The sequence below is a fragment of the Pelecanus crispus genome, chromosome 1, assembly GCF_030463565.1.
Source record: "Pelecanus crispus isolate bPelCri1 chromosome 1, bPelCri1.pri, whole genome shotgun sequence".
NCBI classification, from domain to species: domain Eukaryota; kingdom Metazoa; phylum Chordata; class Aves; order Pelecaniformes; family Pelecanidae; genus Pelecanus; species Pelecanus crispus.
This window is the reverse complement of record NC_134643.1, coordinates 218,045,268-218,072,979: the sequence shown is the minus strand read 5'-3', so window position 1 is coordinate 218,072,979 and position 27,712 is coordinate 218,045,268. Positions and strand designations below refer to the sequence as shown.

Below are 27,712 nucleotides of genomic sequence, written 5' to 3'. Positions count from 1 at the left end.
TCCCATTCATTTTCCACTTCAAGCAGTTTTAATGCTGTTATTACAAACCTCAACAATCCTAACGGATAAGACAGAGCTAACGTCAAGTTATGGTTTGCCAGCCTCTTTAATTAAAAAAGAAAAAAAATCACCCTCTCAGTGCTACAGCTGAAAAATCAGGCCCCAACAATTAAGAAGATGCAATCGCCCTAGTTCTACTTCTTTCCTCAGGGTAGCACACATGGAAAACAGATACATTCTGTGAAAAGAAGCATTGCATTGCTTTTATTTTATCATCTCACTGCTGAATTTTATGTATTTGATTTGGCCTGTTAGTCAATTTCTTGTAATTGATTTCCCCACACACACACACCACTGGATGCAGTTTCCTGCAGTTATTATCCTGCTGAAATTTAAACCTATGCATATAATCCCAAGGTTAATAGAGGGCTTTGGAAAAGGAGGGAGAGATGTAACTGGGTGACAAAATTCACAGCCTCAGCAGCCTTCTTAATGTATGAGATTGAGATTTAGAAGGAAATCTTTGTGTAAAGTGACAGTACGGTAAAGACTGCAGACTTATTCACCCAATCTGCAAATGTTCAGCTTTTGGAGCATTGCTATTTATGCCTAAAGACTTACAGGGCGAAGTGAGAGGGTCCTAAAATAGGATCAGGATTTTAAGTGGGCTCAAAGGATTTGCCAGAACCTTGATGCAGAAGTGGGGCTGGGAGCAAGAAGTGGCACAGTAGGACCAAGAGCAGACTAGTGAGCCAAAAGTCAAGAGACTGTTGCTTTGGGTATCCCAATTTCCAGGTGAAGTAACAGCCTCCCATATTTCATGGCATGTCTGCTTTCAGGAAGTTTTATCTTCTGAGATACTCTAGGCTCCTTCAGTAGTCAATGCTAATGAGAGGAAAACTCTTACGGAATCCCATGTACAGTCCAGACCAAAAATCCTATTTTTTCTGGCTAAATGCTAAACAGAACAATAGAAGAGGCCATCATTTTATATTATATTACTGTCACAAGTGTTGAATAAGTAAAGAGAGTAATAGAAAAAGTAATTAAATGAAGTTTTAAAAAATCCACATTCTGAAATCCTCCTAGGGCAAAGACATCACTTTTAATATCTGTGGTGCTTATGACAATACTTAAAATTTATCACCTGTTGTATTGCTAAAGAGATATCAGCCCTTCTACACACTCCTTAAAAATATTCTCTATTTAATGAGGTAGGTCAGAGGTCCCAGGGATCACTTCAAGTACAAACATGCATACATATCTTAAAGTGCAAACAGCAAAATGTGCTTGGTGAAGAAAGAGCTAAACCATGAGCCTAGTGAGATGTTACTGAGAGATTAATTTAGCTTGTGCATCTCATGCTGTCCTGGTTTCAGCTGGGATAGAGTTAAGTTTCTTCCTAGTAGCTGGCATAGTGCTGTGTTTTGGATTTAGCATGAGAATAATGCTGATAACACACTGATGTTTTAGTTGTTGCTAAGCAGTGCTGACACTGGTCAAGGACTTTTCAGCTTCCCATGCTCTGCCAGGTGCACAAGAAGCTGGGAGGGGGCACAGCCAGGACAGCTGACCCAAACTGCCGAAAGGGCTATTCCATACCATATGGCATCATGTTCAGTATATAACTGGGGGGAGTTGGCTGGGGGACAGCAATTGCTGCCTGGGGACTGGCCGGGCATTGGTCGGCGGGTGGTGAGCAACTGCATTGTGCACCACTTGCTTGGTATATTCTTTTATCATTATTATTATTATTACTTTCTCTTCCTCTGCTGTCCTATTAAACTGCCTCTATCTCAGCCCATGGGTTTTTCCTGATTCTCTCCCCCATCCCTTTGGGAGCAGGAGGGAGAATGAGCAGCTGTGTGATGCTTAGTTGCCGACTGGGGTTAAACCACGACACATGCTAAACAGCATCTGCTGGATCAAGTCAGCTGATCCAAATGAAGTGATTAGGAATAACTGGCAGAAGTACATGTCAGTGTCTTTCCTCTTACAGATACAGAAAAATTCTGCATATGCGCATGCCCATTTCTCTATAGCCTGTACAGAAAGGCTTCAACCTCTCCTCCTCCTGCCCCACCTGTCATTCAGAGGGAACTGATAAAAACTGATGCTCTGTTAATGTACTGCACCTGACCACCTCCTAATGTTGCGGGTCATTAATAACTTTCCCAGCTGCCATTAAGTGCTGCTTATTTTTTTTGGAAACCTAAACATACTCACACACACTCACACACTGCTTCAGCGTACAGCACGTCCAAAGCCATAGCAACCAGCAGAGAAACCTCAGCTTGCTTGAGCTGCACTCCCTGACACCTTCTCCTCATCACACAAGATACCCTGGCTCTCAGTCAAACAGGGTGTGAGCCTTTTCACTTAAAACTCCCTGTTCAGAAGGAGTAGCCAAGTATGTTTTATTATTTCATACTGTAGTCAAAGCTTCTACCTTTTCTTTGGTTATCACATGCTGCCCATATCGTTCAGGATATGGAAAGGAGTTGTTGTCTTTTTAAATACACTTGGGCTCTCCCTCCAAATTTGAAATTCAAGGTTCAAACTGAGATCAACTTTTTTTAAAAGTAGCTAAAGATGTATCTACATGTATAACTTACTGCGGTGGGGGAAACCAGTTAGCCGTGAATCAGACTGGGTACAAGAGTGTTAGCACCCACAGGCTTTCTGGCCTAGCTGATACACTTTATTTTACAATTCAAGTGTTATTTTGCTCTCAGCTGAAGTGGCACAAATGAGGGCGTTAGTAAGGCTGTGCTGTGAGACACTCGGCAGGGACAGGCACCTCTGCACAGCGCCTCAGGCCAGCTGCGACCTGAACACCCCGCAGCCGTCCTTGCCCTGTTCCTGCAACACCCCGCAGCTCCCAAGAAGTCTTGGCAGACCTGGGCACAGACCCCCCCAAACCTGTCTCCTCACCCATTGCTGCAACACATCCCTGAGAGGCTCCAGGCGTTACGCAGTGCTCTTCAGGACATTCTGGAGCCCACACCATTTCTTACGTTATTTCAACCCAAAGTGAGACAGTCCCAGCTATATCAAATGGCTCTATCACTGCTGATCGTCTACAGCAGAGTTAAGTCCCATCCATTGAGGTGAAAGTGAAATCAGTGATAGCTTTGATGTTTTAAAGGGAATTTTAACACACACCAGAAATGGCTTTTCCAAAGGACTAATTTGGTGGGGAAAAAAACATACTATGGTATTTGGGAGAGGAAGGGAAGAGTGAGAAAGTGAAAACTGAAAATCTTGGTAAGGATGCTGTTTTGTAGACTGAAACCACTGAAAAAAAATACTACCTTTGTCGACCTTCTTTTTAGTCCATTGTCTTTTTCTTTCCTACAAAAAAAAAAATCAGCATTTGTCCCTTTTTATATACAAAAATTGAGAAAAAATGCTTTTCAAAATTCTCCATTTGACACCTTTGCATCCATGCAATTAACAATACTTACAACCTTGTTTTAATCACACCTTGAAAGCCAAATAGTTGAGACATACAGATTAAAATCTTCAGAGGTTGTAGGAAGTCTGACATTAGCAGGAGAACCTTTTAAAGCAGTCCAACGATCTTAACTCCACTTTACAAACTAGTTATAAGCCTCCAGCAATGGAGAGGAAAGCAATGGATGAGCGTGCAGTTCATTTCAAAAAAAAAAAACCAAACAAAAAAGCAGCTATCAAAGTATAATATTCTCCCAGGCTTGCTATTTTAATAAGCTCCATTGGTGCACGTTGTGGTTTTCCATCTTCCCAAGACCCCTGGACCATTACAACTCTAAAATGACTTACTCCCAATTTCAGCACTTTGAACAAATCTAGGAAAGTGTCTCTGCTGTCACTTTATATACAGTTTACGGTGCAAAATTAGATTGACAACTTTGGAAGTTAAAAGTCACCTTGTGTTTCAAGTCCTCAGATCACAGAGCAAGGAGTCATGATGATCCGGTCAGGTCAGGTCTCCTTGTGAGAGACTGAAAGAGTTAATATATGTTGATGTCTCAAACATTGTGGCGAAACAAGTTAAGATCTGCATGGTGACACCAAACCACAAGCGGGAAGTCGGTTGGCATAGAGCACCGGGAGGCGTGTTGGGGGACGCGCCATTCCGTATTTCTGATGTGCCTCACAACTCACTGTATATGGCCAGAGGTCATACAGAGTTCATTTGAGGAAGGGGCTCATGATCACCCGAAGGACCCCTTGTGACCACTCCCCACAATGACACCTTGCGCAGAAGATTGAGAACTTTCTGGAACAAGAACCATGTAAGTCATCAAGGGGATGGACTTGATGCAATTGAGAGGTGGAGACTGGCTTACAAAAGAAACGAGTCTGAGAAAGCCAGGTGTGTGCCCACCACTGGAGGATCACCTCATATATCATCGTCATCGTGGGATCCAAGGGTGGTGATAACTCTCCCCCCGCCTTTTTCCTTTCTTCTTATAAGTATTTCAATTAGAACCCACATTGCCTACAGTTACGCTTTCCTAGTTCAGGTTGCCTACTGTTACACTTGCCAAGTTCAGGTTGTTTCTATCATCAATAAAGCATTTAATCAGTTGTTTGGTGTCGTTTCACCTTAATTTAGCCCAAGGGAGTCACAGAACTGCCACGATCCTCCCTGGGCAGCCCAGTTTGGATTGTGACACTCCTTCATAAACCAAATGCAGGATTCCCTCGGCAATTCTTGTGCCAGGGAAAATGCTCAAACTAGAAAATCCCCCAACTCCAGTGATGGAGACTCCACCACAGCCCTTGATAGATTTTAAGGATTTATTACTCTCACTGTTAAACAGCTAGAGCTTATTTGTCCTCTGTATGTATTCATTTTCAAAACACCGAACTTTTAATATCTCTCTCTGCTGGGCTGATGATCAGCTCTGTTTCCCCTGTAAGTATTTATCAGCCATGACATTATTTATTAACCTTCCTTGATAAGTTAAATAGATTGGGCCCCTCCTTGTTCACTGCAAGGCACATTTGCCAAACCTATAATGGTTCGCCTGAGCAATAGCTTGTTTCCCATTTTAAGCTACTCCAGGTAACTCTATCATTTATAGGTAGAAGCCATCAAAGCAAACTATAGCCTTTTAAAAAAGGTGAATTGAAGTTGCAGAGACCCACGTCTCTCCATTTTGTCTATTTTGTGGGCAGTAGTTCATTTCTAGCCTTCTGTATTCCTTACAGCCAAGCTTAGCCCTGCTCCTCAACTATCCAGTTGGATACCAGTGGATGAAGCTGTGTCACAGCCTGCACCATCACAAAGTGGAGCGGTACCTCCTGACTTCTAAGGCTTACCAACTCTTGCAGTTGCATCCCTTACGGCCTGCAGGAAGCAAATGCTCTGGCTGGTCTTCAGCCTGTGGCTCCAGAATGTACTTTCTGTACTTGACCCACAATCCCACATAAAGTTTGGGAATCCAAATATGTCATGTTGGCCACATAACAAGCTCCATCAGATTGAATGACATTTCTCTGTGCAACTCTGAAATACAGAAAGCAGGGACATTCACATGCCACAGCCAGCCAGAGGCAAACAATGTCTGATGACAGCCGCTGGAGGTGGTGATGACAGACTGCTCTGAGAACTCTCCCATCCTCACGTTAGCACCAGTGCAGCTGCCACACACAAGCAGTGACAGACAGACAGACATGAGGCATAGTGAACAGCAAGTATTTTTATATTCATAGTGCCATGAGTGTCAGCAGCACTTTGATGATAATGACCTGATTTCCTTATGGCTGAAGGATAGTAAAAATAGTAAGAAATACCTAGCTTTTATATCCTTATTCTCAAGTTAATCTCAAGTGCTACAGATGTTAAAGAAATCCAAGAACCTAGTACACCCATACAAAGGCATAACTTCATGAAAATACCTGCTTATTAAGAATTGACACTTCCAAATGCATGGGATACTCAAAATGCATTGTACCTGTTTAGTGGAACCACAGGCACTCAAGGGTAAGGGTGGCGGGACAAGCCTGCAGATCACCTGCACAAAGACCATCTACTGCACCTTATGAGAGTTTATACTGGTATCAACATGGCTGCTTATATATAGAGAAGCTGTCATCCAAATTAGGTCAAGCTGTGTAGCTGTAACATCAGCATGGCAGGAGGCTTGCTGCTGGCGTTGCACTGCAGCCAACATAGTCTTATCTTCTGTAATGAAAGCACGGGTGACAATTTCTTCCATCCTCGATTGTTTCAAGCAATTTTCAGCTTTAGTTTTATTACTATAATTCAAATCAATACCTGCAAAAAGGATAGTGGGTGACCTCAGAGTTGTTTATCAGACATGAACTGTCACACTGTTATTATGCCTGGTAACACAGAAGACACAAACCATGCACATGCACTGTTGGGGGAAAGCAGGGCTGCCTCTCCCACCCCAGTAAAACAAGGAAAGCACAAGTACAGGAGAAGGAAGAAGATAGGGAGAAGCACAAGAGAAAAGGTGTGGGAGAATTGCAGCTGCTACCAAAGGATTAAGTTGTCATGGGACTCTCAGCAACAACAAATAGTCCAAGTGGGAAGGAATAAGGTGAAAGTGCCCTTGCTCCCCCCCCCCCTCCCCCCCCAAAACCCAATTCCCTCAGCTAGAATGATCCAATGCACAATATAAGCTAAAGCTATTGATAGTTTTTGGCAGTGGGTTCAAAAAAAAAAAAAAAAAAAAAAAAAAAAAAAAAAAAGAACAGCCAAACCCATGAAGCTATTCTTCCCCTGCCCCTCAATTTGAGCAAACTAGAGTCAAGCAGTTCTTGTGAAATTCTGCTATTGAATTAAAAGGGAGTTTTCCCTCCTAAGTTTAATGGGATATTTTGATTACAGACAACAGTTCCATTTTTATTTTATAAATTTTCCTACATCCTAAAAAAGAAAATTTATTTCCTATAAAAAAATACCAACTACTTTGGTCACATATTATTTTAACAGAAGATTACCAAAGAAGTAATCTTCTACCCATGGAACTGGGACTTGCCTCTAAGCCACTCCCAATTTACTCATGTGAAGAGCAGCAAAGACCAGTGCTGCACTGACCAAGTACTGTGTTGCAGCTGAGTTTCATCTAGAAAGAAATGGTTAATTCCAAGTGTTGCAATCCCCCTCTCAACTCTACTTTTCTACCTTGTCTGTTTGCAAGGAATAGGGCAACAGATTAACAGAGAGGACTTAAGCAGGATTAGTGGGGAATTAGCCAATTTATTCAATGAATTGCCCCATATCCACAGCAAGGACTACTAGACTCCTGGACAACCTTGCCTGATGCTGTTGTGAGAATCTTGGCCTCAGCTGGATGATTCCTAGTTCCTCTCATCCTCCTTCCCCACCAGTTCAGGTCCTGCTGAAGTACAAAGATCTTGACAGGAAGTTCAAACTTAAGACAGGTCCCTGAAATAAAGAACCAACTACTTCCACAAGTACAAACTCCTACAGGAGTGGGGTAATTTTTATTGAACCCTGAAACGATCAATTGCAAAGCACAGCAATAAAATCCAGAACTGGTAACAGGAACAGCCTGAAATGTAGAATTGATTTTTATTGGGATAAGGGTTTGACATACAGTTTTTGCAGGACACTTAAAGCTTTAAAATTTCCTTTTAATCAGTGTAATTGCCCATTCCCTCCCCAATACACACTTATGTTCTAAATTGCAGTGACTTCCTGATTTCTGAGAAGTAAGGCACTACAGTGTCCTTTCAGAGTAGTTACAGATTATCATAGCAGATGCTTCTCTGAGATCTGAAGTTCAAGACTGCCAACAGAAGAAAATGCAACTGGTGACTGAAGATGTATAGCCAGTGATGAATAACTATCACCACTGTTACCCAACAGCCATTGCATTCTAGGTGATCTACTGTCAGACTTGAGAGGAAGCCTTCAGTGCACAGAGCAGAGCTAATGGTGTTCATCATAGAATCACAGAATACTTTGGGTCATCCTCTCACCTAGGGAAACTGTTCACTCTATTCTGGAAAATTTCATTAAAGCTTCCCTGTTCAAGCTAGTGGACAGATTTTATCCGCAGTTTCTAACAATCACTATGTTCTTATGGCTGGGGACAAGGCACTGGATGGGCAAAGACTTCTGCATTTATAATTTTGGAATAGGAGTTGCAGCCACTGCAATGCTTTCAATTGCACATTCATCAGTGCCACGGCGGATTCTGAAGTAACCATCTTCTCCCCATGAGGTGCCCCAGCTGTTCTTCACAATCCAGAACTTCTCACCACTTTTTGGGTCTGTACCATAGCCCACCAGCAAGACAGCATGATTGGTCAATTCAAAGGGATTGAAGTCATCCTGCAGCCCAGTGTGATGGTAGATCCCCTCTTTATAAAGCATGAAATCACTATAAACCTCAAAGGCAACAGCCATAGGCCCTTGCAGAACAAGCTCAAGTTTCATCAGGGCTTCATTGCAGCCTCCATAGAAACCACCAACATAGTGGTACTCAGAAGTGTAGTAGTGGTAACAGCTGTGCTTGAAAGTGCATGGAGAATCTCGGGCTGTGTAAGGGAAGCAGTCCTCTTCAACCACACCAAAGTCCTGGACATACTTTCCAGCAATGAGGTATGGGAAGCCACCATCGCAACCTAAACAAAAAAATACCTGCTTATTCCCTTGGAGAGTTATTTGAGGTGGCAGACTCTCCTACTCAAATCTTTTGGAATACTTTTAGATACAGTACTGAACACAAACTGAAGTGACCCCAGATAATCCTAATATTCCAGTTAGCTATAGCTAGCTCTCTGAAACACACAAGATAAAATTCATATCTGTGGGAGCTATACTGGGAACACTAATGCATGGACCAGCTTCTCATCCAACTGCTCCCAACACTCCCCCATCAGCAAAAGCAGTCAGTTACATATGGTAAAAAGACCTGTCCTAATGCAGATACTGTCCTTTGGAAAGCTTCAGTCATTGCTTTTGCTCATTTCTCCCTCCCTGTATGCTCCTCCTCCCTCTGAATATGCTTTTGGGAGGATATTTGGTTCCACTCTTTCTAGGCTTGCATTGCAATTTAGCTATATTTTTAGTCCTGTTCCTTAGGTATTCCCCATCTCCCAGGTAGTTCTACATAAAATCCAGTAACATCCTGATCATGAGGCCACCTACTCCTGGTTCAATCCCATCCCTAAAGTAAGGAGGGCCGACGACTCCGGAATACTTTCTGCAATCTTTCAAAAAAAGTAGTACTATAAAGTATAGCCTGCCAGATACTTCATGAAAAAAACTAAATCATGGGTGATGGGGAAGGCACAGCAGTTTTTAATACACTGTCTCCTTCTGCAGCATTATCATTACTGAAAGTTGTCTTTGTATACACCAGTGTACTTACCCTGAGAATACTGACTGCAAGACACAACCTGCTGAGGACTAAAGATCGGTTTCTGAGTGTTGTTTGTGAGGACACGTATTCTCGCTTCCAGCATTCCCATGGAGGAAAATGCGTAACAGCTGCCACATGAGCCTGAAGAAAAAGGAACCACAAAGAGCAGTCAGCCACATAAACAAGGCAAGTCACCTGCATTCAGGTACCACTATTGCTACAGTCCACTGAAAAAAGGAGTCAAAACCTACTAGACAGTGATTAGAACTTGAACTAGATAGAGCAAAAACTTCAAATAAACATTTAGCTTTTAAGCATGCAATTCAAAAAACAGTTCTAACAACTTCTGAAGGAACACTGAGCTTATTCAAGAGTAAGAGACAGTATATTGCTCGTCAGTGTTTTTCAGTAGTATCATTTAAGAGTTATGCTATTCCTTCAGAATGAACATACAGGGACTACATTAACAGGGCTGAGAAGGCTCATAACCTACTGCCTCAGACTATAACCCTTTATGGAGCACATATGCTAAGGGGCAATGAACTATTTTAAGTGAATGCTGACAATGTTGTTCTAGATTATTTCAACTTATCAATGGATTTAATGCCATAATTTCCAGCCGAAAAAAATATTTCACCTCTAGAGCTACCCCTAAAATAACTGAGTTTTGAGAGTCTAGTGGTATAAATAGCAGGTTTGATACGGTAGATTCATCCCAGCTCCCCTTACTTCCCAAGGGTGTATAATTTTTACACTGGCTTTACAGGGGCACCTTAATTCCCCTTCTGTTTCCTGGCAGAGAGTTAAGACTCCTTACTTTTGCATCAAAATTTAGTATTGCTTCTAGTTTTAGGCCTCTTCACTCCCTAGGAGCTTCCAGTAAGACATTAAAAACCTTTGGAAGTAGAATGACAAGCATCACAGGGAAGGACAATTACTTGGATGAGGCCCTATTTTATCTACTGATTGTCACCAAGGTGCCTGATTTGCTTTTGTTTCTTGACAGTAGAAAAGTCAAATATTGCAGAGCTATGAAAAGGAGGGAGGCTTGAGGAACAAAACAAAATACTTTCTCCTGAACTGTGTAGGTGTATAAAGGCAAAGCTATTACAAAAGCAAGACTTAATGAAATTGCACCTTCACTCAGTTAGATGTGTCTCTGAAGAGAAGGGGCAAAATCAGCCTGAACATGAATGGTCTTTGCCCAGCAGGGCAAACTGAAGTAGTGAAAGGCGCCTCCCACTCATTGTACAGGCACAGCATCCAAGATGGGCCACACTGCAGAACACTTTGGTGCATTTTATGTGCAAATATGTAACAATTACAATTAATGCAACCATTTCAGTCTGAAATCTGTTGGGGTGGTTGCTAAATTTCTTTCCTGCTACCACAGTGACATTTGTGAGGCCCTTAGTGTGGCTGTCATGCTATCAGAGAGCCAACACAGCTGCAAGAGCAGTTGCTTTTCTGAGACCTCCCCCAAATTCTCTTCCAGAGTCAATTAAAGCTTCAGTCACATCAGATTCCACTCACTCTACTGCAAAGGGCTGTTATATTATGAGGAGTAAGGAGGAGACACAGCACACCTAGAGAAGAATCAGCTGACCAGGCTTTTCACCTACTTTTCTGCAGATCAAGTAGTCAGCAATAAATTGGAACTGCACTCTAAGGCTAACAAAATCTGTAGGTTCTCCTCTTCTCCCTCCAGTGAAGTTGATAACAAGCAATGACAGGGCTATCTTCAAAGATGACATCTCTTGGCTCAAAGATGCAGTTACTGCTCTATAAACAACCCAAGAACTCAACCGTTACTTTCTTGACTGTAGGAAACACTAGCAGGGATGCTAACTTGCTGGCAGTAAATGTTACAGTCCAAGACAACTGCAGTTGCATGAAGCCTGCCATGTCTCAAGGTATTCTACAGAGAATGAACATTTCCCTTTTAATTCTTGTCCACTTCAGATGCTGTATTTTTTTTTTTTTCCTCTTTTGGGAAAGAGCAGTGATTCCACAAGCATGTAAGATCTGGGAAGCCATGATCTTGTAATTCATACAAATCTCTCTGCATATACCGCACAACTGGCATCTTACTGCTTGCAGCCTTCTCCCCCATGGCATTTTCTAATTAGTCACCTAACAATCTTAATGATATATAACTAAGACTTTCTAATACCATCATTTTAATGAAGCATTGATATCCAGTGCCTCAGAAAATCATACAAGCTACCATAAGCAAGACTTAATTTGTATGTCAGCACTATTTTGCACAAGGTCATCAGCTAAAATTCTTATTTAATGTAGCAGAATGCATATTACACAGAAATTTAACATACTCAGCATGGATTCTGATTACAGGAAAAGTGTACACAGCTTTATTATTGGAAGCAACAGACTAGTTCTCATTTAGAGAAACTGTGAAGCAACACAGTGGAGAAAGGGTAAGTTCGGACCAAGCGTTCGACTGTCTGGAAGGTAAAAGAGTCCTTGGAATATTCACAGTTCACGCCAGGAGAAAGTACAGGACTCACACCTACATAGGACCATACTGTTTCCTGTTGCCATTTTTCAGTGGTACTGTGTGTCAGCTTATGGGCTACAACTTCCACAAACCTTCCTGTTTCTTCTGCTACCAGGAGCCCAGCTGGCAGAATTTGACAGAAGAACTAAGCCATAAATGAGAGACCAGTGATTTAAGTGATTGACTCCCCACCATGCTAATGTGATGCTCCTTCCCCTCAAAGGTGCAACCAGATAGCTACCAGTAGATGCAAACTTATTTGGAAAGAGTGGATCAGAGAAGGAACAGGTTAACCAAGCCCACTCCTGGCCTCCAGTACGTAACTATCTAATTAGGTATCTCACACCACAGTGCTATAAAAGCACTCTCTATAGAATATACAGATACTAGAATGGTATCCTTTTAAGTCTGCTTTGAGCTACATACTTGCCTATCACAAGGGCAAAGGAAAAAACCTAGTGTTTACAAGTATACTATATTTATCAGCTTCCATGCTTTCCATAGTGACTGACACCTCCTCTTGCAACTAGCCATTTAAGTAACTCCTAAAGTTATCAGGGTGATAAGATTTGGAGGCATTATAAACAATTTTCATGGGTTTATTCATTAAAGCTGCATGATAATTTGCCATCAGCAGGAATTAGGGAAAGAATTAAATGTACATCAGTTCTGTCAGCATGCAGAAAACCATGACTGAGACTGTTTGGACAAAACTTGACAGCTGTCTTTGTGCAGGGCACTGTGGTAATTGGCTTTCACTCCAGCAAGAGACACTGCTATTTGGACAAGCCAGTACCACCTTCTATTTTGGCACAGTGTTGTCAGCCAGGACTCCACCCAGTTACTGCACATTATTCATGGTAAAGATGCAATACGTCAACTGCAAGACACCAGACAAAACGTTCTGTTTAACAGCAAATTACAAAGTACATCAAAGGAGCTCTAGAGCTAGCTCTAGCTGAAACTCTTCATTCAGAGTTTTGATTATTTTCTTTTTTTTTTTTTTACCTTGATTCCGAACAGGGCTGACATAATTGACACCATTCACATTTCTCCAGTCCCAGGATTCTGGCAAGCTTGAAACTTTTTTGAGTAACTCAGGTGTTAGAGGTGCAGGCTTTGGTCTAAAGAGGAGAAAATGTTTCTGAGTAACACATCACACTCTAGGCAAGGAAACAATCACGTAAAGTTCAGCTGTCATCTTCTGGCTTCTACTAGTTGCACATACCTCACACTAAGCAATTTGAAATAGTCTCCATCTAAACTGAGTGGGTGTCAGTCTCAAGAGATTAGTTTCAGCAGGATGCAAGACCTACTGAAATCCCTCCCTGATTTAAATATATTATGAACTATCCACAAGCTGGTGAGGTCAAAAACTTTTGAACCAATCTGAAGTGCTCAGGTAACTCTCAGTGACTGTAGCAACACAGATCTACAACAGCTATTTTACAGCTCTGCCATCACAAGATATGTACATTAGCTGACTGCAGAAGGCACCTCACCTTGGCAGCATGCACTGATAGCAACTACAGACTGTTTAATTGCAGACACAGACATGGCTTACATCAACACTTCAATAACTGCAGTCCCACTTCCCCCAGAGGCTTTCCTGGGGGAAGTTTTTACTGTGACTGTTGAAGAAGTAGTGAATGTTACTCGTCCTCATCTACCACTTGTGGTCAAGTGATGCTCATATATCAGCAAGCCAAGAGCTTCCTGCATTCAGCTTTCACATAACCTGATGCTTGCCCCGTAGGTCACACATCAAGTGCCATTCACAAACACCAGACACTGGAGTCTGTTCTGAAAGCATGAGAGGGCCAACAAAGTACTGACATGGCACTACATGGTGCAACAGGCTTCCAAACAGGTTACCATATTTAAGACCATCTACAAGGAGACTTCTGTCTATAGGATGAAACCATGATATTCTGCATGATACTCCCATGCAAATCAGAGTTTTTGTTGTATAGTAGTACCTTCTTCTACAAACATACAGTTGCCACAGTTCGGAAAAGTAAGTAGCATTCCTAGCCACAACAATATCAGAGTGGAAAAAGCAAAAATACAAAAAAGCTAAAACAGCTGTAAAGAAGGGAATCTTCAGATCAACGAACTCCAGCTCTCAAATGAATGTAGAGGACCATGCATCCATCCCCGTTACCACTCTCTGCCATCTGATCTGCAAGATCCTGGAGGCACTCTCAGGGCTACTTAATGCTTCTCCACTGAGACACTCTACTCCTGTTAGAGGACCCTGGTTGCAGGCATGACAAATTGTCAAAGTAACTAGGGAATTCCCTCAGAAAATCTTTATTGTTCATGTTTAAAAGCAGAATGTGGTTCACTGCTTTTTAATTGCAATTATAAACTAGCAGAACCAGGAAGATGGTCAAGCAGAAACTCATGACTACAGCAAGCAGCTGATGGGTATACAGGAGAGCGAGATGACAGCTGAGACTCTCCCTACTCCTTCCCTGCACATATGAATTCAGCAGTGAGTTACTGGGGAAGATTAAAGGGCAGGTGACCCTATTTCTCTCAACTACTTGAGACAACAGATGCTCAGAATAATCATTCAAATGAATAAGTATGTTGGCACTCCATGAAAATGAGCTGGAAGGCCTTGAAACTTGATCAAACATCTGGAACTACAAGCCAAAACACAGCTAGGAAGAGCTAGGATAAATACAAGCAAATTCTTTACAGCAATGGGGTTTATGGCAAAACAAAAGGCCTTAGTACCTTGGAGCTCTGGAATAGAGACCCCCAGCTCTTCTAGTTAGTTCTTCCAGGGCAAAGTTCTCATACTCCTTGTATCTTGTTGCTCTCCAGGACTTCTGCCGAGCATTGATAGCATTAACAAAGTCAAAGTTGTGCACATAACGTCTGCTTGAAAGTCTGCAAACAAAAGCAACCAAATAAAACAGTAAGAAAAGGACTGGGATTGAAAAACAAAGGTGTTCCCTAAACTGAATATGGAAGAAACTAACTCTGGAAGTGTCTTCTGGTAGGTACCGATAAAGAAACATGCAATTATTGGAACAAGGCAAGGTTTCTGAAATTTGAGACACTAACTAGAAGGCTACAATCATCTTCTTTAGACATGCCAGTTTTGTAACTGGGCATTACCATGGACTGAAGGAGAAAGTACATGGTATGATGTGATGGGCACACCCTCCTGTCTTTGTGCATTCAGGTTTATTCCCAACATTATCACTGGCATTAACCTTGCCTTCAGACACAGAACTGGTCCAAATGGTTTTAGCTGAAACCTGAAGCACAGTTACCAAATGTTTTATTCCACTAAAAGGTCACTTATCTGTTGCTTACCTTCCCCTGGGCTTCTGGAGAGGTAGCTCATTTACGTGAACATCTGAGGGAGATGAAGAAATCTTCTGTCCACTGAAACAAGCCCAATTGTGGCCAAGTACATCATGTACCCATCCTGGTAGAGTCTCATTACAGTAGCTGGTTACATTCTGGCCTTCCTTTTTGTACTGTAATGTGAAGAGGTTATGCTTTGTGTTGAGTGGATGCGTTTGTTAGCACAGCAGTAGTCCCTACCCACCCAGCTTCTTTTTGCCTGTGTTTCAGAGGAAGCGGTCAAACATCTATTCCAGATCAACCAGCATCATATTTGATTTCAAAACAAAGCATCAAAAAAGGTTAAGCAGACGAAAGAAACTGATCTTTTAAAATTGCTAGATGAAGACAAGCAGGTTGTGACTTGCATTAGGATTAGTAGCAACTAACTAGTGCCAATTGTTTGGGTTCAACAGTTACTTTCTAGGCAAAATGTAAAAGACCTCTTAGTACTTATCCTTCTCTCCAAGGCCCTGTGGCTTCTTGCACTGAATATGTGACTAGTCAAACTAACCCTGGACTGCTGCAAAAATTTGACAAGCTAGGACTCTTGGCAGCCTGAAAAGTAAACTCAGGGAGGATAGCAAGTTTCTCACCCAGTAACCTCTCAGGGAGAACTGTACTATAGCATTTTTGGTTTAGAAGTCACAACCAAAGATGAGACTTCCTGCAACCGCTTTAAGTTTGAGCTGTGGTGGAAAACCATCAAGAAACAATTTCACCTGAAATATCAATGACACAGTAAGAAATAACGATCCATCAAGAGCAACCCATTTGAAGTTGGCGGTGAGTGGAGTGTTACTAAAGCCTCAATCCCAAGTCCTAATACTTCTTTATTCAGCCACACAAGTCTTCATTTCACCACTGAAGAGAAGTAATAAGCTAATCTATTCAGTAAAATGTGTCTTCATACACCAGTTAGCACTAACACTTCACCCAGCCGCATAAATTTCCTGGATTCGCAATTCTTTGACAGCAGAATGTCCCAGGGGAAGGGGAAAGGATCTTTACTCATCTCTTAAGGTTAAAGTCTGTTTTGTATTAAGCTACACAGAGGCCAAAAACCTCATGCGACAAAAGCTTTAACTTGACTCTTCTAATCACACAAATCACTTAAACAGAATCCAAGTTTCCTAGTCCAAGAATACTTCATTAAATCCCACCCCATTTGAGTCGCACATGTACAATGATACAGGGATTTTGTACCTATGTTTCAACAATAAGCTTGCTCAGCCTCTTCACTGGAAAAGCCGGTGGCTTACAGTGATGGAAATGTCTCAAGTTGGAAAAGAAAGTAAATAACGAGACTGGGAAGTTCGCGACTATGTCAAGGCTCCATGGGGAATCTGAAGGAGAACACACAGTGAAATAATTAAGCCTCTCAGAGTGATAAAACGACTGTTTTAGGACAATAGGAATTTACTTTGTCCCCAGTTGAGAGGCTGCAGGGGCATCACATCTATACCCTTGGTTGTCTAGCAAGGTAAGCATGTTTGCTGACTGAAGCAGGATGGGGGTAGCAAAAGGCTGAGCTGTTACTTTGTTCTATTCATCCTATCTTACTGTGCAAGATTGTGCAATATGGGAAATAGCTACACTTGGCCAAATACCAAGGGCAAGGTCCAGAGACAGCTTTTGAGAAATACCCTCTTCAGAACAGCACTGCTAGAAATCCAGACACTACCAAAAGCAACAAGTTATTGACTTTACATCAATGAGTAACTGTGAGAGCACTTTACTTGGCTCCAAATTAATACCTACCCATCTTCTCTACCTAAAAGCTGCCACAGATTAAACAAGACCAAGCACAAACATTCTTGGTAAGTACAGGCCTTCAAAATACTTGAAGAATACTCAAGGAAAAGACCTGCTTCCTGCAACATTCAGATGCAGGTCCTGCCTAGCATGGAGAATTATACTGAATCATAACAAGTGGAACAGATTTGGGACTTAACACACTACCTTTTTTCTGTGAAGATTATCTGCTAACTAGCAAACCAAAATGACAAGTTGCCTTGTTTTTTTTCCTGTTTGTTTTCCCTAGAAATCCCTCTCTCCTTTTTCTGAAGATGAGATTTATTGCTTTTTTTAGGATGTAGATAACAAGAACGGTATTCACATCATTTGTGCAACTTATTTTTCAGGTTTAGCAAGCCTCACATGCTGTTCTTTCAGTTCAAACATAACAACAAAACTAGGAAGGGGGTGAGGGGACAGTCAGTGGCAATGTTTCAAGGTAGACAAGAAACAAAAAAAAAAACCCCAATTTCAGACTGTGTAGAAGCCTAAAGTTAAGCAATTCAAGTCCTCTGCACCTATCTTTTGTAGACTGACAGATAGTATACTACTGCTGAATTGGCTTTAAAAAGGGGAGATGGAGACTTTGAGACTATAGCCTATTAATGGCATAACGTTAAAGGGAATTTGAACTCTAAGAGCCATTTTCAGCTAGGAAATGGAAATATACCCAATAAGGTCTCAGTTTGCTTTTTCCCCACCTCTGACTTCTAGTTGAGAGCCACTGATATAGATAAGTGGCTGACGAACCTTTAGAAAAACCCCAATATTTTTGCTTAATTTCTACAACACAGTTAAACTCCCAGTGGGCCACGTGTTACAGGAACTAAAATGGGATAGCAAAGTCATCAGTGCCATGACAATGACACCCACCACTTACTACCAGAAGGTACGTCATCAAATCAATATTTCATTGCTAAAACCACACGCAGCATTTCTTACTGTGACCAGAGAAGGGCTCTGACAAATTAGATCTAGCAAATGTGACTGTACCAGTTTCAGAGGACCTACTACAAATATGCCTGCCCAAACAACAGTCATACAGGGGCATGACTAACCTCAGCTGCACCAGTTCAGCGTGGCACCATTGCATGAACAACCACTGACTCAGATGGATGCAAACTACAGTGCCAGACTCAACCAAAGCTGCCAGTGCAGCACCCAGCATATCTGTGGAACCCATGAAAGAACAGCATCCTTCATGGAGTACAACAGCCACACAGCTGTGACCACCGGCAACTGCTGCACAACTGCATTTCTTCTGCAGACCAAAGAAAATGGTTTCCATTTTTAAGTTAATAAAAGACCACTGCAGCCATGCCACATTAGCCAATGCTCACATCTGCAGCATTAAGTAAACTCCATCCAGTCATCTGACCAATCTGGAACAACTCCTGTAGAAAGGCACCCAAACTATATTCACAGTTCAAATTCTGATGTTTGAAAACATTAAGCTTTAATTCTATCTCACATGCATATCTTTCTCAAGTCTGACAACTCATGTGACTTTGCTTAATGCCAAAATTTAGCCAAGCAACTCCAACATTAACCTCAAAAGGCTTCACGTACCTAATTCTCAAGGCTTGTTATTAGACACCTGAACCTAGGTAAGCTTTTTGGTACGGTATACTTTTAGTAAAGTCTTTCCTGTGTTGGTCATCATGACATAATCTAATTGCACGTTCAATTCTAATCCTCATAAAAGATGCAATTGTTTAAAGCTTTCTTTAAATTTTTAATCTAAGAGGAAAGAAAGGATGGAGACCTTATTGGACACAGCATTTTAACAGGGATTCAGCAGTGCTACATACACAGGCTGCCATCCCATCCTCTTAATTGTTCTCAATTAAAGCAATGTTCAGGCAATAAGCCAACTCAAGTTCCAGGAGGCAGAACCACCCTATACATTAATCCTGGTGGAAAGACTTACCACTCATCTGTCATCAAATTTACAAGTGTGCCTATCCACTTTAATATGGGAAGCACGTTCTTAATTAGAACAGAATTGCAGACGCCCTACTGTACAAAAATACAGAACATGATATTATCAGAACAAACCACTGCCTCTTGCTACCTGATATAAAATGTAAGCAAACGTCAACTACAGATGCATTTTCTTTCCTCTAGGGAACATTCTGCAATTCAGATCCGCACTTTTGGGAAGCCACAGTTGCACATTGCCAGTTAAGTAAGCACAATTAAGATAGGTTAGAAATTAACTTTTCGTTGATTTGCAGGATGATTAAATAGCATTAGCAACTCTTAATACTTCTATTTAGCAACACAGAATAAAATGCATTCAGATTTTTTTTTTTTTTAACATTCTGAAATTTAAACATTAAGTACTGTCACTTGTCTAGGCTGGTTATTTCAGAACGGAAGACTTTGGTTTTAACCAAATTTGGGGGCACTGGGGAAGAGAGGAAAAGATGTGACAAAGACGTCACCAAGTCAGTCTGGAAAAGATTAGTAACTTGAGTAGCGGAATACTCTACAATCTATTTCTTTCTTTTTGCTGAAGTAATGCTGATGTTTTAACAGGAAAAAGTGCCAGACTTCTGGTTATTGCTAGAGGACATCTCCAAAGTCAGAAGTAGTACCACTTAGCTTAAGGGACAAACAGTGAGAATCTTACAAGACTGTCTCCCTTCAAAGTGTTAATCTTAACATTAAATAAATACTACAAAGATATCAAATAATTGAAACAAGTTAGCCTCAACTTTCCTTTCAGCCTCACTCTCGCTTTTTATGTTATGCTGTTCCTATTTCTTTTGCCAACCCTTGTGTGTGTGGGGGGGGAATCTTTAGAGCCTTATATCTTGCACAGCCCTACAGAATCCTTGTATCATCCAACAGAAGCACATGTTCAAGCTTCTGCCAAAAGTCAGTACACTAACTTCACATCCAAATTCAGTATAGGGATGTTTCTGCAGCACATATTAAGTAAGAAACAAGAACATTCCCATAAACAGCCAAGTTCTTTGTGCTGCAAACAAACACGAGGCAGAGTAACTATGAGTTGTGAGAAGCAGAATACAAGAATACAGTAGAATGCTGCATTTAACTTGGCAAGCCTTGAGGCACAAGTCTATATACAACAACAGTTAGAAATAAAACACTGTTAGAGCTTATTTACTTAAGCTATTAAAGCAAACAGAGGAACATATATGTTGATAAACTTGCCCAATCCACTCTTTTGGTGTAGGAAGTCATTTCCCCACAGTCCCCATGTAAAAGAACAAATAACTTGTAAAGGCAGTGAGGGCCTATGAAAGTTTTAGTGGGTGTGTGTTTAGTAAGCCACAGGAATGAAAGGCTATTAAAAACTCACTGAAAACATGCATCATCAAACAGTCTGTGTCTATATCCAGACACTACAGTAGCTCTGATAAAGCCACCATTTAGACAAGCCCACAGCATTCTTGTTAGTAATAACTTCATTCTTTAATATCAAGCAAGAATACTCTTCAAGTTCAATTAGCACCAGTTGCACTTTATGCTTGAAACACAAAGTACTGTATCAGCTCAAATACCGCTGTTCATTTAGCCTAGCAACTCCATCCTCTCTGTTCAACAGAATATGAGGAATGTGTTAAAGGATCATAGCAGGTAAATCAGGATGCTTTATCTGCCCTGTCACCATCATGAAGTTTTAGCCACATAATTTAACTTTAGTGCAACATAAACAGAACTTGAAATTTCTAAGCAGCCCTTAAGCAATGACCACTTTCCTGACAAGCCCAAACCCACAGCCATGGAAGGAGATGTGCAAGGTTTTCTGTGTTATGGCTGCTCTGATATCTATAAGGATTTTCAGAAGAACAGAACTCTAAGCATGATACGAGACCAACTTCAGTGTTTTATTTTAATAAAAATCAGTATTTTGAAAGTGGGGAGTAATGATTTTTTTCCTGAAACAATGCATTAGCATGAAATCTTTCTTCTGGAAACCACCACCACAAACTGCTCCATGAACCAAAAAATCATTCCAGAATCAAACTGTAACTCCAGAGCAGTGTTCACATTGGAAGGTTATTTCAGAGTGAAACTAAGTAATTTTACCAAGCAGTAAAAACAATAGCAAAGTACTCCATGTTAAACATATTTGGTTCTGTACCTTCTTGCTGTAAAGCAAGAGACTGCCAACAAAGATAATTATTCTTTCCCATGAATTCCAAAGGGACTTTGTCTAATGACTTTCTCAATAGCAATCAAGGCTAAGCAATATCCTAAGACATTGCTTTTATGCTTTCCTCTTGCTGTGTTTCCAGAGAGGAAGGCCCTCACCAATTAGCATTCCAGTTTACCCTATTTTACTCCAAGGGCTTCTAGATTATGACCAACACTAAGCAAATGAAGTCTGCTATGTTTACATTACTTTCAGGTGCAAATGGTAGGAGTATTTTAAACAACAGGCAATCATTCTTCAAAAACCTCTGAAGCACTCATTGAGTGGAGCGTATTACTTGTCCCCTAGAAGCTTTACAGTAGAAGATGATGGAATAGGTCCTAAAAGTGTGTTAGCTGCATTCAGTAGAAGAAACCACATTTTTAGTTTATACCAGGACCAGATATTTTGTATTCCTATTTCATATGTAATGCAGTATTTACTGCAATAAAAGTAAACAGATATGCCTATCTAAATTTGTCACAAGGTCAAGCAGTTCATAAGGAACCACTTCTTCCCCCCAAGTTCCCACTGACGATTGTGAAATAACATTTTTGCAGATAGACAGTATTGGAAGTTGATGCCTAAGAAAGTCAACTAGTTGTCTGCAGCAGAAAATACATTCACTAAGTGCTGTGGTGCTTTATATTTGCATCTTGGTAATCTGTTGTTTCCTTTACAGCAGCAAAATTATAGACAGGGTAACTGAACTGGGCTCTAATCCTCTCTATAATATTTAAGGAAAGAAGCCTTTAATTTAAGCATGTCTTGCTGATGGAATCCCTACTACTGAACAATGAGCCAAACAAGCTTGCTATTTCTCAATACCAAAAGCAACTGCAAAACTATCAATTAATCCATTTGCCTACAAAGGGCTAGGACACATTCATGACCATGAAATGCAGCTATTGTGCATTGTTACTACTCAGGTGTATATTTGACTTATTTTGTTTTGAGCAGCAAGTTGGATCAGATGACCTCCAGAAGTTCCTTCCAGCCTAAATTATTCTGTAACAGTGTTGGTATATTGTTTAAGAGTACTCTTGCAAACCAATGCATTTACATTTTCATAAGCACAGATGAATACATGAGATCAGTGCTTATCAGTCACTTGACTTAGTGGTCATCTTCCAGGGATGCATTTCACAAGGTACAGATAGCAGCAGTAGAGCCTTCAGTGACTCTCAACTGTCTTCAAGATGGTGCCTAACAGCTCCATTTACATTGCAGAGCAGGCCACTCACCATTTCTATGATTAAATTCCTCACATTCAAGAATTAGTTTGATAACTAACACTTGTTTCAACTGCTCACCATACTGGCTTGTAAAGCAACTCTGCATTTCAGTGTAAAGTATCAGCCTAAGGATTCCCAGTCCGCCAGTTCAACTATAGTTCTCCTCAGATGAGTCCACCAAGGCCAGCAATGACTGCTGAATTCCACCTGCCAGAGATGACATCTCAAGCCTGAGTTCATCGACAATACTACAACACACAGTGCTCCACTGTCCTCAGGGAGGCAGCAATTCCTGCCCTTTTTGAAGCAGGGCCTCCCACTGCAGGGAAGCTTGCAGAGACGTCCCTGCCCAAGAAGTTTCAGAATAATTCTGCCCAGTTAGAGTACTCTTCAGCATCTGTAGTTTTTTGCTATATCATCTGCCAAACCTATGAGGAGTGTACATCGCGGCAATTTAGCATCACTACCTTACCCAGATGAAAGAATGTTAATCAGGTGTTTCTTTCTAACACTTCACTTTTGCTCAAGTGTAAGATCCTGTCTTATGCAGAATCATTCTTATTTTAAAAATTTACCGTTATAGGAGTGCACTAGGTTTGGTACATAGTTATTTTTATTTATAGTAGCTCATATAGTGCCATGGTTTGGATTTGTGATGAAAACAGTGTTGATAACACAGGGATGATTTAGCTATTGCTGAGTCAGAGTCAAGGCCTTTTCTGCTTCTCACACCACCCCACCAGGGAGTAGGCTGGGGGTGCACAAGGAGTTGGGAGGGGACACAGCTAGGACAACTGACCCCAACTGACCAAAGGGATATTCCATACCATATGGCATCATGCTCAGCATATAAAGCTGGGGGAAGGAAAAAAGGGGGACATTCAGAATTATGGCATCTGCCTTCCTAAGTAACAGGCATACGTGATGAAGCCCTGCTTTCCTGGAAATTGCTAAACACCTGCCTGCTGATGGGAAGAAGTGAATGAAATCCTTATTTTGCTTTGCTTGTGTACACAGCTTTTGCTTTCCCTATTAAAGTACCTCTGTCTCAACCCTCAAATTTTTGCACTTTTACCCTTCCGATTCTCTCCCCCATCCCACTGGAGGGAAAATGAGCAAGTGGCTGCATGATGCTTAGCTACCTACCTACTGGGGTTAACCCACACCAAAGAGCATGCAAACAGCTTCACCATTTGTCTTGTAAAACAACCTACACAGCCCTTTCCCTTAACTTAAGTGAGCTCCAGTCGGCATGGAGGAAGCTGCACTTAAATTGGAGCCTCATACATAATTTCTATTCAGTAAGGATTACAGTTCTCCTGGAAGAGTGGATCACTCACTTTTGTTAACAACTGAAAACACCGACTCAGAAATAGCTGCTGTGAAATAAGCCATCTACAATGGCTCCCAGAAAGACAATTTAAAGCAAAAGTCATTTCTTTACCCTCCTTACTATTAGCCAATGTTCAGAGCTTTTATGCTTGGACAAGGCCCAGGTGTTTACTGTCAGCTCATCTGAAGCCAGACACAAGATCATGCTTTCTGAAACAACCAAGAAACACATGCACTGCTCCTGCCAAGGGCTGCACTCATCATCTGAGCAGTCTTGCTGCACAAAACATGTCTCTCAGGTAGTAAAGTCATCCTGCAAAGATTGCTTCAAGCCACGCTCCAGATTTATAATGCCACTCATCAGGACAGTGGCAGAGCACTCCTTAGCCAGAGGGTTTTCTCTAGTCTATTCCCTGCCTACCAGCACTGTTTTCAGCTTCATCTGAAGTCATTAACAGGGACAGAAGATAACAGTATTATTCCAAAAGAACAATTAGAGGCAGCAGGAAGGTTCCTTAGATGTTAAAGTAGTATTCTGGAATAAAATTTAAATATCCTAGAAATCTTCCAGCAACGAGAGCAGATGGCCTTTCTAAAGTTTTCATGCATTTGAGAACATCTTTAAAGAAAGATAAAAGCAATGATGTCTGCTATTTCACTTGAGTCCAAGGTGTCAGCAAGAAAGCTTAAAAAAAAAAAAATTTCCAGGCCTCTGGGAAAGTTCACTTAGTGAAGGCCTTCAACTGCTCTAAGCATGCCCAGAAGGGAAAGCAGCAGCAACTGTAACAGATTTTTCAGATAATGCCCAGTGTGGAATATAAATACTTCTTCCCTCACTCCGCTCCTTACCCAGCCACTGATAACTGCTTCCTTACATTAAAAAAAAAAAAGTCCTGTATCTTCTGGTAATCCAGGCAAACTTTAGAGCTAGAGATAACCGACTGTCCCAACTGCCCCACTGTGGCACTCAGGGACTAAAGAGAAGCCTAACTACAGGCCATTTTAGCAACAGTCAGTGATGCAGAACACACCAAGTTCACTCACCTTAAAAAACGCAAACCACTTGTAGTCATTTATCACAACTTCAAAGCCTTGATTATAAATCAAAGTGAAGAAACCATAGTTTCCCAGACTATCCTGAGCCACATCTAACTTCTGAAGATTCACAACCACCTTTCTTTCCACAGGCCCTGCAAGAAATACAAACATTACTGCACAATCATTGCATGGAAGAGACAAAAATAAAAATTAGTACAAAGAATATTGTAACATTTACTTTATTCCAAAAGATGCTAAGATACACCTGTTGAATACAGTCTTCTGCAAAAGGGCATCAAGCAAACACACTTCAGGGACTTTACTTACCTGTCAGTGGGTCTACACACTCATTGTTTCCACTGCTGGACATTTAACTAGCAGCAGCACTGAAGAGCTGTCACTGGGAAGCATCAGCTTATTTAAATGTAACTTGCTATACAGCTATGCAGGACTCAGATGCTGTGTCACTCAGGCACTGTGTCTGCAGTGACAAATCTTCCCCTAAAACATCTGGGGTGAGGTATCAGCCACCGCATGCTCCTTCACACCAGTGCTGACTCCCTCCACCGCTCACCTCCACCGCTCCTGCCGGCACTTGCCTCATCCAAGCAAAAAGCAGATGAGTTAGAAAAATGCAAAGTATATGCTATTTTTAAAATAGTACAGACGTACAATAATTAAACAGTAACTCCCCACTATTGTTACCCCCTCAAGGGAAGCGCTATTTCCATGTCCCCCGATGCTGTCAGGCTCCCCAGGCAGCACGCCCTGGCAGCCGGCGGCCTCCCGGGAGCTGGCCAGGGGTCACCCAGAGGCAGCACCCCGCTCTGCTGCAGGGAACAGCCCCTGCGAGGGCAGCCTGAGCTGAGGAGCTCTGCGGGGAACAGCCCCTGCGAGGGCAGCCTGAGCTGAGGAGAGGGATCTGCAGGCTGCGAGGAAGGAAGAAGCAAACCAGCATGAGCCAGTGGTGCTCACCAAGAGGCCTAGTTGAGTCCAAGTCAAAACGAACATCAACAACAACAACAAAAAAAACACTAAAGCGGAAGTTTAGACCAGAGAGGAAAAAAACCCCAGAGCCAGACTCACACAAGTGTTTCACGCTGCCTAATTCAGATTAACCTTTTTGTGCCTGAAGCCCGGCAGGGTGGGCGCCAAAGCCGGCAGCGCGGCTCCGACCCGCAGCTGCGGGGGCCCGCTACAACCGAGGCGGGGGCCGCCTCCCCGCCGCCGCGCTCGGCTTCAGGGCCTCCCGGCACGGAGCAGCCGCTCCCCCCGCGCCCCGCTCCCCCCTCAGGCTCACAGGGACCGCCCCCAGCGAGGCCGGGCCCACCCCGGGCCTCGGCGGGCCCCGGGGAAGGGGAACGGGGCATGGCCGGCGCGCTCTCACCCGGCTGGGAGCAGTTGCCGCGGCGGCCGCCGCCCCGCCAGACGCGGAGCTCCCAGGCTCCCAGCAGGTCGGCGAAGGAGCAGTTGGCCGGCGTGTCGGCCCGCAGCGCCGCGGGCAGCGCCGCCAGCAGCACCAGCGCCGCGGCCCACAGCGCCCGCCCGTCCATGGCGCCGCGCCCGCCGCCCGCCGCCGCCGCCGCTGAAATGGGCCCGGGCGCCGCGGCCTCCCCGCCCCGCCGCCTCCCCGCCCCCGGGCCCGGGCCCGCCCCGGGATGGCCGCGCTGCGCCGCGCCGGGAGGGGCCGGGCCTCCGCGCCTGCCCCTGCTGGGGAGCCCGAGGCGGGCTGCGGGTCGTGGGGGGCCGGGCCGCGGCGTGTCCGTGTGTCGGTGTGTCGGTATGTCGCAGCTGCCGCGGAGGTGGGGCGTGCTCCCCGCTGTGGCATGCGGTGTCCCCCCTGAAGGCCGTGACCGTGAGGGTGCCCTCCTCCCCAGAGGGTGTCCTTCCCAAAGATCATCCTTCCCAAAGGCCATCCTCTCCCGCACAGGGCACCCTGCTCCCCAGAGGGCATCCTCCCCCTCAAAAGGGATCCTCCTCACTGAAAGGCATCCCCCACCCTAAAAGGTGTCCTCTGCGAAGGGAGCCCTCCTCCCCAAAGGGTGCCCTCCTCCCCAGAGGGTGTCCTTCCCAAAGATCATCCTCCCCAAAGGCCATCCTCTCCTGCACAGGGCACCCTGCTCCCCAAAGGGCATCCTCCCCCACAAAGGGGATCCTCCTCACTGAAAGGCATCCCCCACCCCAAAAGGTGTCCTCTACGAAGGGAGCCCTCCTCCCCAAAGGGTGTCCTTCTCCCCAAAGGGTGTCATCCCCAAAGGATGCAAAGGCCACCCTCCTGCCCGAAAGGCATCTTCCTCACTGAAGGGCATCCCTCACCCCAACAGATACCCTTCACTCCTAAGAGAGCCCTCCTCCCCAAAGCGCACTCTCTTCCCCAGCGCCCATCTACGTCCCCAAAGGGCACCCTTCCCCACAAAGGGCAGCCTCCTGCCCACAGCCCCTGCCCTGTACCCAGCCCCAGGCCTCTGCACGCGAAGTCCCCTGCAGAGAAGAGGGGCAGGCCAGCGGGTTTGGTCCCTGGTGTTACTTCAGGCAAGCACCCTGCAGCTGTGGAGGACGAGGCCTCTTGTCCACCAAGGGTTTTAGCGGCACAAAGTGACTCAGAGTTTCCGCAGCAGCCACACGTCATGGCCAGGAAACCAGACAGTGCCTGTCCTGCATGGGGTGTGGACCCTGAAAACCTGCACCTCCTTTGAGACCCTTTGTATACAGCAGCACTCAGCAAAAAGTGCGGAAAATTCCCCCCGAAGATGGAAGCTTTAATGACTGCTCACTGCAGGGGGGTTGGGCTAGATGATCTCTCAAGGTCCCTTCCAACCCAAAGCGTTCTATGATTTTATGATTCTATGATTCTATGATTCTATGATTCTATGACATGCAAAACCTTGGACGTCCAACAACC

The 27,712-nt window shown here is 43.2% G+C and overlaps 1 protein-coding gene across 1 annotated transcript; it reads right to left on the bottom strand.

The window, feature by feature from the left end:
- Positions 1-7,496: 7,496 nt before the first annotated feature.
- On the bottom strand, positions 7,497-26,363 carry CTSC (cathepsin C). The gene is made up of 7 exons (XM_075717120.1): positions 26,198-26,363; positions 24,817-24,962; positions 15,208-15,374; positions 14,620-14,775; positions 12,883-12,998; positions 9,366-9,497; positions 7,497-8,616 (listed from the first exon to the last, which is right to left on the bottom strand). The coding sequence occupies exons 1-7, from the start codon at positions 26,361-26,363 to the stop codon at positions 8,114-8,116; spliced, it is 1,386 nt and encodes a 461-aa protein (XP_075573235.1). The 3' UTR covers positions 7,497-8,113.
- Positions 26,364-27,712: the final 1,349 nt, after the last annotated feature.

Coding starts and splice junctions, on each gene's coding strand:
- CTSC (XM_075717120.1), bottom strand. CDS start 26,363: ATGGACGGGCGGGCGCTGTGGGCCGCGGCGCTGGTGCTGCTGGCGGCG. Junction 9,498..12,882: donor CAGCCCTGTTCGGAATCAAG/GTAAAAAAAAAA, acceptor CTTTTTCTTCAG/GCTCATGTGGCAGCTGTTAC. Junction 8,617..9,365: donor TTGCAGTCAGTATTCTCAGG/GTAAGTACACTG, acceptor TTTTTTGTTTAG/GTTGCGATGGTGGCTTCCCA.